Source organism: Lepisma saccharinum, chromosome 5 (genome assembly GCF_977018435.1).
Source record: "Lepisma saccharinum chromosome 5, izLepSacc3.1, whole genome shotgun sequence".
Lineage (NCBI taxonomy): Eukaryota > Metazoa > Arthropoda > Insecta > Zygentoma > Lepismatidae > Lepisma > Lepisma saccharinum.
Genome location: NC_139233.1, coordinates 17,988,965 through 18,003,855, shown reverse-complemented (window position 1 = coordinate 18,003,855; position 14,891 = coordinate 17,988,965). Strand labels below are relative to the sequence as shown.

Below are 14,891 nucleotides of genomic sequence, written 5' to 3'. Positions count from 1 at the left end.
TTAAAGATTTGTATTACGTCTTATGTACTATTAGGTAGGTAGTTGCATGCAAGGTTATTATTGTAAATGTTTGTGTTTGTACAAAACACACTACCATTCGGAAATTGTTCCTTGTACATATGTATGAACTGGACAGTAAGAGTACTGCTAATTATTATACCAGGTGCGGCAGTGAAACGGGCGATTTTGAAACCTCCACCAGAGATACAAATTTATTCACAGCGATATCAAACAAATACAACATGAAATTACAATGCTTGTAATTTGTGATGAATGTTTCTGAACAACGTGCACATCTTGCACAGACATGTCACGGCACAAAATGTCCATCACTTGAAAATGACATCACGCAGGTGGCCCCCATTTTCCGTCACACACATGCGAAGTCTTTTACGGAAGTTCGACATCTCATCTTGCAGGATTGACACTGGAATTCGATTAACTTCCTCCCAAATGTGATCCTTCAGGTCCTGGATGGTGTGTGGTGGGTCACAATGGAAGATCTCAGATTTCAAATAACCACAAAGGAAGAAATCAAATGCCGAAAGGTCATGGGATCTTGGAGGCCAGGAAATGTCGCCGATCTTGGAGATGAGATGACCAGGAAAGATGTTCTGTAGCACGTTAATGGAAATCCGCGAGATATGGCATGTGGCCCCGTCTTGTTGGAAGAATGTGTTTTCAGTTACAGGAAGATCAGCGAGCTGTGGCACTAGGAAATGGTTCAACATGTGAGCATAACGTTCTGTATTCACAGTCACAGCATTGCCGCGAACGTCTTCAAAAAAAATAAGGCCCGATGATTCCAAATGATGATAAGCCGCACCAGACTACCACTTTCTGACTGTGAAGTGGCTTTTCATGAACCATTTGAGGATTTTCATGTGACCAGTATCTAAAGTTTTGCTTGTTAACAAAGCCTGACACATAAAAATTGGCTTCATCGCTCATGATCAGATTGTTGCACAGGTCAGGGTTGTCGTTCATGAGTTCCAACAATTCCCGGCAAAAGCATAGTCTCTTTGGGTGGTCGTCAGCATTCAGTTTTGCACTATCTGCATTTTGTATGGGTGGTATTGCAGTTCCTTGTGCAATATTTGCCGTACACTGCGATCCGATATGTCAAGGTACAGGGCATGATTGCGTGCAGAATGCCTGGGACTTCGACTGAAGGCTTCTTCCACTCTTGCAACATTCTCTGGTGTGCACACGCGTTTTGCACTTCCACCCCTCTCTCTCACCATATCACCGGTTTCCTCAAAGTTCTGTACCCACAATTTGATAGCATGCGACGACGGGACTGGGGCATGACGTGCGAGATGGAAATGGGCACGAAATACATGCTGCACGGCCACGTAGCTGTCGTTGCTTCATGGCAAAAGCACGTTGTTCACCGGTCCATGAAGCCATCTCGACTGAACACCGATATCAGTGTCAATGGCAAAGCTTTGTTGTCCAGATACCACCACTCCCGTTTTCTGATTCTTTACGTAACTTGCTATTTCCAGGTTGCCAAATCGCCCGTTTCACTGCCGCACCTGTTACGTGCATAATATGTGTAATTTACGAATATAACAACAATGCATATTTAAAATATGGTTATTTCGCCTGGCTTAGCTACCAAAGAGGTCAATGTCAAAGGACTTCAATATTTAACCTCTTTGGCAGCTAAGCCATGTAGGATAACAGTAATAACAACAATATTGCTTGGGGGTTACTTATAATATAATAATGAGAATAAAACACACACACACACGCACACACATACACACACACACACACACACACACACACACACACACACACACACAGTCACACAATCAAATTTTGTATTCTGAAATTACACACATTGATAAACACAAAAGTGGCAAACAATTTTGATTGCTGCTTCAAAACACTACACAGTGCATACAAAAATTCAGATTAAACAAAGCACCCCGATCTGACAATTGTGGCACTCATGGTGGCGACCCTCCAAACTAAAGCGCATTAAGTGGAATATTTTCTGTAATGTTGGTTCAATGTTTTCACAATGTTGTTCCCTTACATACAACATTCATCATAAATGCAACATGCATACAGCGTCATGGCAACGAGTGTGTTGACTGGGCAAGTTCTTTATTGAGGAGTAACTTAAACAACTTTTATGATACAGTTTGACAATGTTTCCAAATTTCAAAGCAGCTTCTTGAATAATTCATCCTAATTTCCAATGAAAAGACTGATGTTTGTGAAACATTGGACAAGATTTGAAAAGTGTTTCAGTGTAATTTAGTAATTGAATATATTAGACGCATCCAGAAAGTAAGTTTCCCACTCGCCGACAGGTGGCAGGCCATGCGTATTGAAAGCAGTTTTGCACATGCATGAGAAGAACATGCCCTGGCTAGTGAATGTCCTGGAAGACACCCACCAAAAGTCCTCAGTAGCGTCGCAGCAGCAATAAAACATGGCGGCTCTTATTCCATCTCCTGCCGCGTGTGAGGTTCATTTGTTGTCAAGTTCTTGAACACACAAAACATTCAGCCGATCGAAGTTGATCGTCAGCTGTGCCAGGTATATGGGCCAGACGTCATGAGCAAGCAGATGATGTGTCGTTGGTGCAGGAGATTTACTGAAGGCCGGCAAAATGTGCATGACAACGATCGCAGTAGGTGGCCATTAGCCGTTATGGATGAGCTTGTGTAGCAGGTGCAGCAGCGCATATTGGAGTATTGTCGCATCACGATCACAGAACTCAGCAGCCATTTCCTGCAGATTTCTCAGTCGTTGTTGCACGACATTGTTACCAAATGCCTCTTGTTCCAGAAATTGTGTGCCCAGTGGGTGCCGAAACAACTGATGCCTGAACACAAAGGAAAATGCATTGGAACGGTGCTGTTATTTCTGCAGCGTTACCATGATGATGATGATTTTCTCAACCGGATCATCACAGGGGATGAAACGTGGGTTGCATACAGCACCCCAGAAAGCAAGCAGCAGTCCATGCATTGGCATCACAGTGGATCTCCATGCAGGATGAAGTTCAAACAGACACTAACAGTGTGAAAAGTGATGTGCATGGTGTTCTGTGGCAGACAAGGTATTCTGCTCATGGAGTCTCTGCCCAGAGGTGAGACTGTGAAGGCTAACTGTTACTGTGAAACAATGGGGACATTGCGACGAGCCATTCAGAATAAGTGACGCAGTACGCTCAGTGTCTGGGTGATCTTGCTGCACAACAATGCAAAGCCTCATATGGCTAGGTGCACTGCAGCCCTTCTGGACAGGTTCGGTGTAGAAGGTGGAAGGTGGAAGGTGTTTGATCATCCATCGTACAGCCCAGATCTCACTCGCAGTGATTACCACCTGTTCTTGCACCTGAAAAATTTCCTGTCCAGTCAACATTTTCACAGCGACAAAGAGGTTCAGACAGCTGTCACACAGTGGTTCAGCACACAGGCGGCAAACTTCTATGATGCAGTTATACAGAAGTTGGTCCCACACTATAAGAGTACCCTGAATTCCAGCGGGAATTATGTTGACAAGTAACTGGACAAGTGCTGTATCTGTAGCAATAAATCATTGAATGAAATAATGTTTCTTTCTGTGCACGACCCCAGGGAAACTTACTTTCTGGATGTGTAATAATATAATAAATTCAAATTCAATTGACTCTTCTCAAACTTACAATCTGACTTGAATTCAAAACAAGAGTGATCTACTTCCTTACCTTTGACTGGACTTTACTCCTTTGTTCATGGACAACTTCATCTTCATCTTCTTGCTGAAACCATGAAGTAAATATTAAGTGGCTGAGATCCCATTTAAGGATAGGAAAGGGGTTCACAGGTACTCTATTAGTTGTGATCCATTTAGGCGTATGATTTCAAACAGATTATGTTCATACCATCATTTTCCCACAAATTTTGGAATTCATTGTGCCAGATTACTCTTAACTTCTATAACCTGATAAAGACCTACACACAAGCTGAACTATTTTTTAATACTGTAGCTAATAGCCTTGCTATCAAGATGGTTTCTAATAAGAACAAGTTCACCAGATTTTATTGAAAGTTGTTTAATTTAAAACCATTTTAACTTTCTGATCCTCCTTTTTACTGTATATTTCTTGTACTTCAGTAAAAATTCATTTTGCTTTTGAGGGCAAATGTTTCAAGTCATCTAGCTAACTTATTTTGTCTATCATTTCATCATCATAATCAACATGCACAATGGTGTGAAATCAAGTGTTTCAGATTTGAATTATTCAAGATGAACAACCGTATTCATATAATTACACCAATGCTTATGGTTATGCTTACAAAACAACAGATTAGCAAAACGCACATATATGGTGAAGTTTGCATATGCCTAACACTCACATAATTTAAATGATTTTTTCAGTCAGTTGATTAAAATTTTTAGCCATTGCCACTTTACACTTGGTGTAATGATTAAAATAAATACCTGTTTTTCTAATAAAGACAATATACCATTCATATTTACACATCACATCCAGCAAATCTAATGTGAATTCTGGAAACTATTACAAAAGGTAATGGAAAAATTAGGTAGCAGTAGTTGAAAAATTTTGAATAAATGTTCTCCTCCAGTTAGCAGTTGTTTACTATCAATCAATTTAACCATATGCAGGGAATTTTGTCTCTCTCAGACTCAAAGAAAACTGCTAATGGAAAAATTGCAGCATAAATATTAATTAACTGGATTTTCCACGTTTCAATCAAAGTAATGTAAATGTGAAATATCCCTGAAATGTATTTTAAAAAGAAACATGTTCAGGAGAAGGCTTGAAGAATAAATAAACTCCTTCCCCATACACTTTGGCAAACAGAATTGCGATGGGAATAAGAACAGAAATCCCAAAGGAAGAAGAGTTTATGTCACAGCCAGGGGGACACATGAAAGGAGGTAGCCCCCCCCCCCCTGCATCTGTTATCCAGGCTATTAACAATAAGTCAATGTTTATCCTTTCATTTAACTTTAACAGTAAATGGAACTTTTGTAAAATAAAAATTGTCGGGCTTTACTTGTTTTACATGTGCATATTGGTTTCGTAATGGAGCACAAAAATAAAATTGTGACTCTCGAAAAGTTCTTACCGAATGACGAAAAATTCTTACTGAATGAATGAATGTCTCCGTAGATTCCAGAACAATGACTATTCAATTTGAAATAAATAATTTACAATAAAAGAAATATGTACCATTTGTTAATGAGATTCGTCGTCACATAATAGAATCCGCTATATTGACGGAAACTAGAGAACAGTTATCATTTAGGGTTGCAAACACTAACCTACCACAAAAGCACGATTTCCCAAAGTCTTCATTAATTTTCATGCACAAGTTTCACTTGTTAAAGGCCAGCTTTGTAAGCTGAAATCCTAGGTTATTGTTTGCGTGCCAATAAGAAAATATGTATTGAAACTACTACTCGTTCAGAGAACATGACTGTTATTCGAGACTACTTGAAATTGAGATTTTTTTTAGTTGCTGCTGAATCTCGATATTTAAAACAAGTGCTAAAATTGAAAATTGTTGTGTAATAAAACACACCATTAATATTCTCAAGAATAAAACTACTACTGAAATTAAATGAGTAAGTTGTGAGGAACATCAGCAGATGTATTTTAAGATGTTCCGTCATTCACGTGTCACTGTCCTAGTTTCATACATAGATAGATATTTACAAGTAACCTCTCGATGAATGTTCGCACCTTAAGAGCAATTTTCAGATGGGAAAGAAAGAAAGCCTGGTCCAAATTGTAATGCCAAGATGTGAGCAGATTGTAGATGTTATTATCAGAAACAAACTGAATTTGTAGATGTTATTATCAGAAACAAACAGAATTAATCAGTAACTACAATTATTTACCTAAACATCACTCATATGGCACTTAGAATAGAGCTGTAAAATATGTATTTTGGATGATTAGCTGTTTGAGTTATTTCATAGTGAACGAGTAAGTGTTTGGATCAACCCTCTCTTCTAAATCTGTAATTTTGTAACGTCAAGGAATATCATTTCATTTGGTTGTAGGAGCTATTACTAAGAATTTAAAAAAAAACTACTTTTAACTAAAATTCTTAACCAAAATTGCTTTCTAGTAGTATTTGTTTAAATAGAAAGCACTATTTTCGATGACTCTATAATTCATAAAGATGATGGAAAGTTTGTCTGTCTCTTTTTTTATGTAGAAATGTGGATTATAAGATTTTTATGTTGTTGGAAAATGATTAATTTAATTAATTTTTGTTTGGAGAGTTAATTTTATAGTTTTCCAGCTTAATCGTGAGCTAAATTAGCAATTGATAAATGTCGTGACATCAGAGAGAGACTTTCGTATGTTGTGTTATAGCAGGTGGCAGGCACATACTGGTTCAATTCTCACATGCAAGTGTGAGTCCCGTCCCGAGTATAATTGAAGTGTGAGTGTGACGTATCCACAGACTTTTGACATGTTTTGAAAAAAATCACTTTGCCACGTGCCCCTGTAAAAATCAAGAGATATTTGAAATAAATGTATAATTTTTCCTTCTCTATGTAACCTCTAAAAGTGCAGAAATATGGGTTTTACATTCGCACCATATGTTTACACACCTGAATTTTTGCAATTGAATTGAACCTTGGTGGTTTTCAAAATTACATTTTATACATCGATGGCCAAAAAAACCCGAAATATCAAAATCTACGTTTGAATCTTGCTACACTTCACTGTTAAACGTGTAAATGAAGAAAATAAAAAATTCTGATCCTGACAGGGTTCGAACTCACGACCCTTGCAGTTTGTTAATTTATACCAAAGCAAAATGAATTGTTTCTGCTTCTCGGTCGCAGAGAAGAAACAGCTGGATTGACAGGTTCACGTGACTACCTCACTGGTGCTTACCTTACTCAAACACGGCGAATACTTGACCTTGGCAGTCTAAGGCAGATCCCGCGAAAGCCAACAGACAAGAGGAAGCTTTATTCAGATAGTTCGTAACAAGGAAACAAACATTCTATGGAATGTAATATCAAATTTACTTAAAACCAATTCATATGATAAGTTACCCCAGACGTTACCTGCATAGTATAATTTGAATGGAAACGACATATTTGTCCATTACATCTCTCTATACTGCTACAGTTGTATTGCTATTAAAATTAGATTGCAGTCCGGATTCACCCGTTTCGCTCAAATTACACCTCGAAAGCAGAAGTATGCAGAAGTATAATAAGTATATTATAAGAAGAATAATTCAACCAGCTAATTATCCAAAATACATATTTTACAGCTCTATTCTAAGTGCCATATGAGTGATGTTTAGGTAAATAATTGTAGTTACTGATTAAATCTGTTTGTTTCTGATAATAACATCTACAATCTGCAAACGTATTGACATTACAATTTGGACCAGGCTTTCTTTCTTTCATCTGAAAATTACTCTTAAGGTGTGAACATTCATCGAGAGGTTCACTTGTAAATATCTATCTAAGTATAAAACTAGGAGAGTGACACGTGAATGACGGAACTTCTTAAAATACATCTGCTGATGTTCCTCACAACTTACTCACTTAATTTCAGTTATTTTTCTTTCTCAGAATATTAATGGTGTGTTGTATCACACAACAATTTTCAACTTTAGCACTTGTTTTTAATATCGAAGCTTAGCAGCAACTAAAAAATTTCAATTTCAAGTAGTCTCGAGTAACAGTCACGTTCTCTGAATGAGTAGTAGTTTCAATACATATTTTCTTATTGGCAAGCAAACAATAAAAAGTTTCAAGCTGCAATTGGTGTGATGAGAATATGGACGAGCTTCTGGAGCAGGTGCAGCAGTGCATATTGGAGTATCGTTGCGTCACGATCACAGAACTCAGCAGCCATTTCCCGCAGCTTTCTCGGTCATTCTAGCATGACATTGTTACCAAATGCCTCTTGTTCCAGAAATTATTTGCCCAGTATGTGTAGAAACAACTGATGACTGAACACAAAGGAAAATGCATTGGAAAGGTGCTGTTATTTCTGCAGCGTTACCATGATGATGATGATTTTCTCAACCGGATCATCACAGGGGATGAAACGTGGGTTGCATACAGCACCCCAGAAAGCAAGCAGCAGTCCATGCATTGGCATCACAGTGGATCTCCATCCAGGACAAAGTTCAAACAGACTGTGTCGGTGCGAAAATTGATGTGCACAGTGTTCTGGGGCAGACAAGGCATTCTGCTCATCGAGTCTCTGCCCAGAGGTGAGACTGTGAATGCTAACTGTTACTGTGAAACAATGGGGACATTGCGACGTGCCATTCAGAATAAGCGACGCAGTACGCTAAGTGCCTGAGTGATCTTGCTGCACGACAATGCAAAGCCTCATATGGCTAGTCTCACTGCAGCCCTTCTGGACAGATTCGATGTGGAAGGTGGAAGGTGGAAGGTGTTTGATCATCCATCGTACAGCCAGATCTCGCTCGCAGTGATTACCACCTGTTCTTGCACCTGAAAAATGTCCTGTCCAGTCAACATGTTCACAGCGACAAAGAGGTTCAGACAGCTGTCACACAGTGGTTCAGCACACAGGCGGCGGACTTCCATGATGCAGTTATACAGAAGTTGGTCCCACACTATGAGAATAGCCTGAATTCCAGCGGGAATTATGTTGACAAGTAACTGGACAAGTGCTGTATCTGTAGCAATAAATCATTGAATGAAATAATGTTTCCTTTTTGTGCATGACCCCAGGGAAACTTGTGTCTCATATAATAAATTCAAATTCATTTAACTCTTCTCAAACTTACAATCTGACTTGAATTCAAAACAAGAGTGATCTACTTCCTTACCTTTGACCGGACTTTATTCCTTTGTTCATGGACATCTTCATCTTCATCTTCTTGCTGAAACCATGAAATAAATATTAAGTGGCTGAGAACCCATGTAAGGATAGGAAAGGGGTTCACAGGTACTCTATTAGTTGTGATCCATTTAGGCGTATGATTTCAAATAGATTATGTTCATACCATCATTTTCCCACAAATTTTGGAATTCATTGTGCCAGATTACTCTTAACTTCTATAACCTGATAAAGACCTACACACAAGCTGAACTATTTTTTAATACTGTAGCTAATAGCCTTGCTATCAAGATGGTTTCTAATAAGAACAAGTTCACCAGATTTTATTGAAAGTTGTTTAATTTCAAACCATTTTAACTTTCTGATCCTCCTCTTTACTGTATATTTCTTGTACTTCAGTAAAAATTCATTTTGCTTTTGAGGGCGAATGTTTCAAGTCATCTAGCTAACTTACTTTGTATATTATTTCATCATAATAATCAACATGCACAATGGTGTGAAATCAGTTGTTTCAGATTTGAATTATTCAAGATGAACAACTGGATTCATATAATTAGACCAAAGTTTATGGTTAGGCTTACAAAACAACAGATTAGCAAAAGGCACATACATGGTGAAGTTTGCATATGCCTAACCCTCACATAATTTTAAATGATTTTTCATTCAGTTGATTTAAATTGTGAGCCATTGCCACTTCACACTTTGTGTAATGATTAAAATAAATACCCGTTTTCTAATTATTTCCTTCCAAGTTGCACAATAAAGACAATAAACCATTCATATTTACTCATCACATCCAGCAAATCTAATGTGTATACTGGAAACCTTTAAAAAAAAATAATGGAAAAATTAGGTAGCAGTAGTTGCAAAATTTTGTATAAATTTTCTCCTCCAGTTAGCGAATCAAAGGAAATAAACTTTATTCCTGCATTTTGAAACTCAAAATTTGGAGATTGGCTTAATGTCTTCTATATTTTGGTACACTTCTGTTCACAAGAAGTGGCACACTCGTTTGAGTTGAAGTCCAGCTTTGTGGCTGGAAGTACAGCCAAAGTAAGTGTTCGGAAAGCAGCAGTGTTGCTTACTATCAATCAATTTAACCATATGCAGGGAATTTTGTCTCTCTCAGACTCAAAGAAAAGGCCTAATGGAAAGATTGCAGCATTAATATTAATTAACTGGATTTTCCACGTTTTCAATCAAAGTAATGTAAATGTGAAATATCACTGAAATTTATTTTAAAAAGAAACGTGTTTTTTATGTTCGTGACAAAGTAGTTATCACAATTTGTTAGAATGCGAGGGCCCTGGGTTCAAATTTGCCCTGAGCTTGGGTGTTCTTCATCGTCGCGAGTAGCCGAAAATGGAAGAAAAAAAACAACACTAAATAACGAAAAGGAAAAAATGCAATAAGAATAAGTGAGACAGAAATAAGGCTGTTGCAATTCCTGAAAATGAAAACCAAAAAATTCTTTCGGAAATAGTGTTATCCTAGTTCAGGAGAAGGCTTGAAGAATAAATAAACTCCTTCCCCATACTCTTTGGCAAACAGAATTGCAAAGTTGGCACTGAATATGCAATGGGAATAAGAATAGAAATCCTAAAGGAAGAAGAGTTTATGTCACAGCCAGGGGGACACATGAAAGGAGATACCCCCACCCCCAACCCCCATCTGTCATCCAGGCTATTAAAAATAAGTCAATACTTGATCTCTCATCTAACTTTAACAGGAAATGGAACTTTTGTAAAATAAAAATTGTCGGGCTTTACTTGTTTTACACGTGCGCACTGGTTTCGTAATGGAGCACAAAAATAAAATTGTGACTCTCGAAAAATTCTTACCGAATGAATGAATGTCTCCGTAGATTCCAGAATCAGTGGCGTCTCCTGACCCTGAACTTCAGGCGTTGGCAAAGAAGGGATGTTAACCCCTCCCCCTCTCATTTCTGTGAACCAATATTACAAATTTTCTCCGTACCTTTTTGATGCAATTTTATAAATATTTAGAAAAGCAATAAATTGCATAAATTATTTTAAATGAATTACTCTTAAGGTGTGAGCATTCATCGAGTGGGTCACTTGTAAATATCTATCTATGTATAAAACTAGGAGAGTGACAAGTGAATGACGGAACATCTTAAAATACATCTGCTGATGTTCCTCACAAATTACTCACTTAATTTCAGTGGTTTTTTTTTCCAGAATATTAATGGTGTGTTTTATCACACAACATTTTTCAATTTTAGCACTTGTTTTAAATATCGAGGATTAGCAGCAACTAAAAAATTTCAATCTCAAATAGTTTCTAGTAACAGTCACATTCTCTGAATGAGTAGTAGTTTCAATACATATTTTCTTATTGGAAAGAAAACAATAACAAAGTTTCAAGCTGCAATTGGTGTGATGAGAATATGGACGAGCTTGTGGAGCAGGTGCAGCAGTGCATATTGGAGGATCGTCGCGTCACGATCACAGAACTCAGCAGCCATTTCCCGCAGATTTCTTGGTCATTGTAGCAAGACATTGTTACCAAATGCCTCTTGTTCCAGAAATTGTGTACCCAGTAGGTGCCGAAACAACTGATGACTGAACACAAAGGAAAATGCATTGGAACGGTGCTGTTATTTCTGCTGCGTTACAATGATGATGACGATTTTCTCAACCGGATCATCACAGGGGATGAAATGTGGGTTGCATACAGCACCCCAGAAAGCAAGTAGCAGTCCATGCATTACGTCACAGTGGACCTTCATGCAGGACGAAGTTCAAACAGACTGTGTCGGCGCGAAAAGTGATATGCACGGTGTTCTGGGACAGACAAGGCATTCTGCTCATGGAGTCTCTGCCCAGAGGTGAGACTGTGAACGCGAACTGTTACTGTGAGACAATGGGGACATTATGATGAGCCATTTAGAATAAGCGACGTGGTACGCTCAGTGCCCGGGTGATCTTGCTGCATGACAATGTGAAGCCGCATATGGCTAGGCGCACTGCAACCCTTTTGGACAGGTTCGGTGTGGAAAGTGTTCGATCATCCATCGTACAGCTCGGATCTCGCTCCCAGTGATTACCACCTGTTCTTGCACCTGAAAAAGTTCCTGTCTGGTCAACATTTTCACAGCGACGAAGAGGTTCAGACAACTGTCACACAGTAGTTCGGCACCAAGGCGGGGGACTTCTAGGATGCAGGTCTACAGAAGTTGGTCGCACAATATGAGAAGTGCCTGAATTCCAGCGGGAATTATGTTGACAAGTAACTGCACAAGTGCTGTATCTGTAGCAATAAATCATTGAATGAAATAATGACCCCAGGGAAACTTACTTTCTGGATGAGCCTAATATAATAAATTAAAATTCTATTATCTCTTCTCAAACTTACAATCTGACTTGAATTCATAACAAGAGTGATCTACTTCCTTACCTTTGACCGGGCTTTTCTCCTAGGTTCATGGACATCTTCTTCTCCATCTTCTTGCTGAAACCATGAAGTAAATATTAAGTGGCTGAGAACCCATGTAAGGATAGGAAAGGGGTTCGCAGGTACTCTATTAGTTGTGGTCGATTTAGGCGTTTGATTTCAGACAAATGTCTAAATATTAAACATGGAATGAAATTTTTTTATGGAATCTGAAATAATAGCTTTTCACATGAATTTTCTGTATTTTTTGTGCTTTTGTTATGAGGTCAGAAGTCATTTTGCGGCGGCTGTATAATATATATAATGGATAAAAGGAAGGAGGTCCACAAGGGCTAAATAACAAGTAAAAGAAGAAAGAGGAAACACTCACCAGACATCCAGAGCCTTCAACATCTAAATCAACAACCACCGCTCGACCACCCAAAACCTGGACTTCACTGTTGCCGTGCATCCCAACAACCATAATAGCCCCTGCAATGACTGCTTCTGGGCAGCAATCATCTATCCCTTGCACCAATCCACCAACACCTCAGTACACAAAAGATTGGAGAGAACCTACATATAAGCTATGAATGCAACCACATCCTCTGGCCTGAACAAAGTTACCCAGTAATGTTCCTCATCCCCTCACCTCCCCCCCCCACACACACCATCACTCCGAGATTTCAACAAGCCTGGCAAAAGAACCATGTTATTTTTGGCACTGTCAACACTTTCTTTCTGGACCTGGCTACACTGCAGGCCAAGTTATTGCTCTGTCCATGTTGCTATGTACCTGAATCTTTTTCCTACTTCTGATGATGCAGCATGCATCCGCGAAAATTTGAAGTTTTCCTGTGTCTGGTGATTGTTTCTCCTTTTACTTGTTACACAGACACACACACCCTCATACACACTAGAAATTAGACAAAGGTAATGGCATTATTAAGTATGAAAGTAAATATTGAGGTTTAGTACAATATACATAAAATTCCTCCTTTGTAATCTTGAGGGTAGATTGTTTATTCCTTGCACATGAATTGATATAATTGATACTAAGCAGTAGCAGTAGCTGCAAAATTTTGCAGAAATTTTCTCCTCCACTTTGCCATTCCCAGGAAATGAACTTTCTTCTTTCATTTTGAAACTCAATTTGGAAATTGCCTTCTATATTTTGGTGCCGGAGATTTTGAACACTTTGCATTGAAGAAAACTAACAGTAGATTGTAATTGAAACATCTGTGTACACCCAGTCAACAAGGAAATGTTGCCAAAACATGACAACGTTAGCCCCTAACATACCTAACATTGCTACAATCTTCAGTATATGTTGATACAACGTTGTCTCAAGGTTTAAGGGTCATTTATTTCAATGATGGTTGACAACATTATGGCAACATATACTGAACATTATGTATGTAAGGGGCTAACGTTTTCACAACGTTTTTGCAACATTACCTTGTTGCGTTGGTATATACATGGTACATTTTGGAAAACATTTACAGAACACACTTCATATGAATGTTAAAAAACAACAACTTGAGTTCACATTTTATGCATCTTCAGACATGCAGATTCGTGCAAGTGTTATTACAATGGTGCATTTTCTTTGTATCTACGAAACATAACACCATTCGGAAAATGTTCCTTGTCTATACGTATCATCACCGTAAAGATACTGCTGTAAATGTCTCTATTATCATTTTATTAATTATTATTATTTTTATTAAAGTACAACATCTCACACAATGTCATTAAAATATGTTACTTTGCATAAAATGTTTCCTGTAAATAGTAAATACAGAAAAAGAAACTTTGGCATTTACGTCTTATGCACTCCCATGTATATTAGGTTAGGTTAAGTACAAAACCAGTAGGAAATTGTTCCTTGTACATGCGTGTCAACATCGTAAGGATGCTTGTTAACAGTAAACTTATTTTTTACCAGTTTTGGAAGTTAAAATACAAAATCACACATATACAAAACATCTTTAAAGATTTGTATTACGTCTTATGTACTATTAGGTAGGAAGTTGCAGGCAAGGTTATTATTGTAAATGTGTGTGTTTGTAAAAAACACACCACCATTCGGAAATTGTTCCTTGTACATATGTATGAACTGGACTGTAAGAGTACTGCTAATTATTATACGTGCATAATATGTGTAATTAACGAATATAACAACAATGCATATTTAAAATATGGTTATTTCGCCTGGCTTAACTACCAAAGAGGTCAACGTCAAAGGACTTTAATATTTAACCTCTTTGGCAGCTAAGCCACGTAGGATAATAATAATATCAACAATATCCCTTGGAGGTTAGTTATAATATAACAATGAGAATAAAACACACACACACACACACACACACACACACACACACACACACACACACACACACACACAGTCACACAATCAAATTTTGTATTCTGAAATTACACACATTGATAAACACAAAAGTGGCAAACAACATTGATTGCTGCTTCGAACCACTGCACAGTGCACACACAAATTCAGATTAAACAAAACCTGTCTGACAATTGTGGCACTCATGGTGGCAACCCTCCAAACCAAATTTCATGAAGTGGAATGTTTTTTGTAACGTTGGTTCAACGTTTTCACAACGTTGTTCCCTTACATACAACATTCATCATAAAT

The 14,891-nt window shown here is 38.0% G+C and overlaps 1 protein-coding gene across 10 annotated transcripts in view; it reads right to left on the bottom strand.

The window, feature by feature from the left end:
* LOC145988239 (uncharacterized) overlaps positions 1 to 14,891 on the bottom strand; it is a 93,663-nt gene that overhangs the window by 27,695 nt on the left and 51,077 nt on the right. For 9 of the 10 annotated variants that reach the window (XM_083123091.1, XM_083123094.1, XM_083123096.1 and 6 more), the window contains 3 exons: positions 12,257 to 12,310; positions 8,826 to 8,879; positions 3,713 to 3,766 (listed from right to left, as the gene is read on the bottom strand). In XM_083123091.1, coding sequence (XP_082979217.1) covers positions 3,713 to 3,766; positions 8,826 to 8,879; positions 12,257 to 12,310 — 162 coding nt within the window. The remainder of the gene's footprint in view (positions 1 to 3,712; positions 3,767 to 8,825; positions 8,880 to 12,256; positions 12,311 to 14,891) is intronic. The other variant, XM_083123093.1, reaches the window with a different exon arrangement.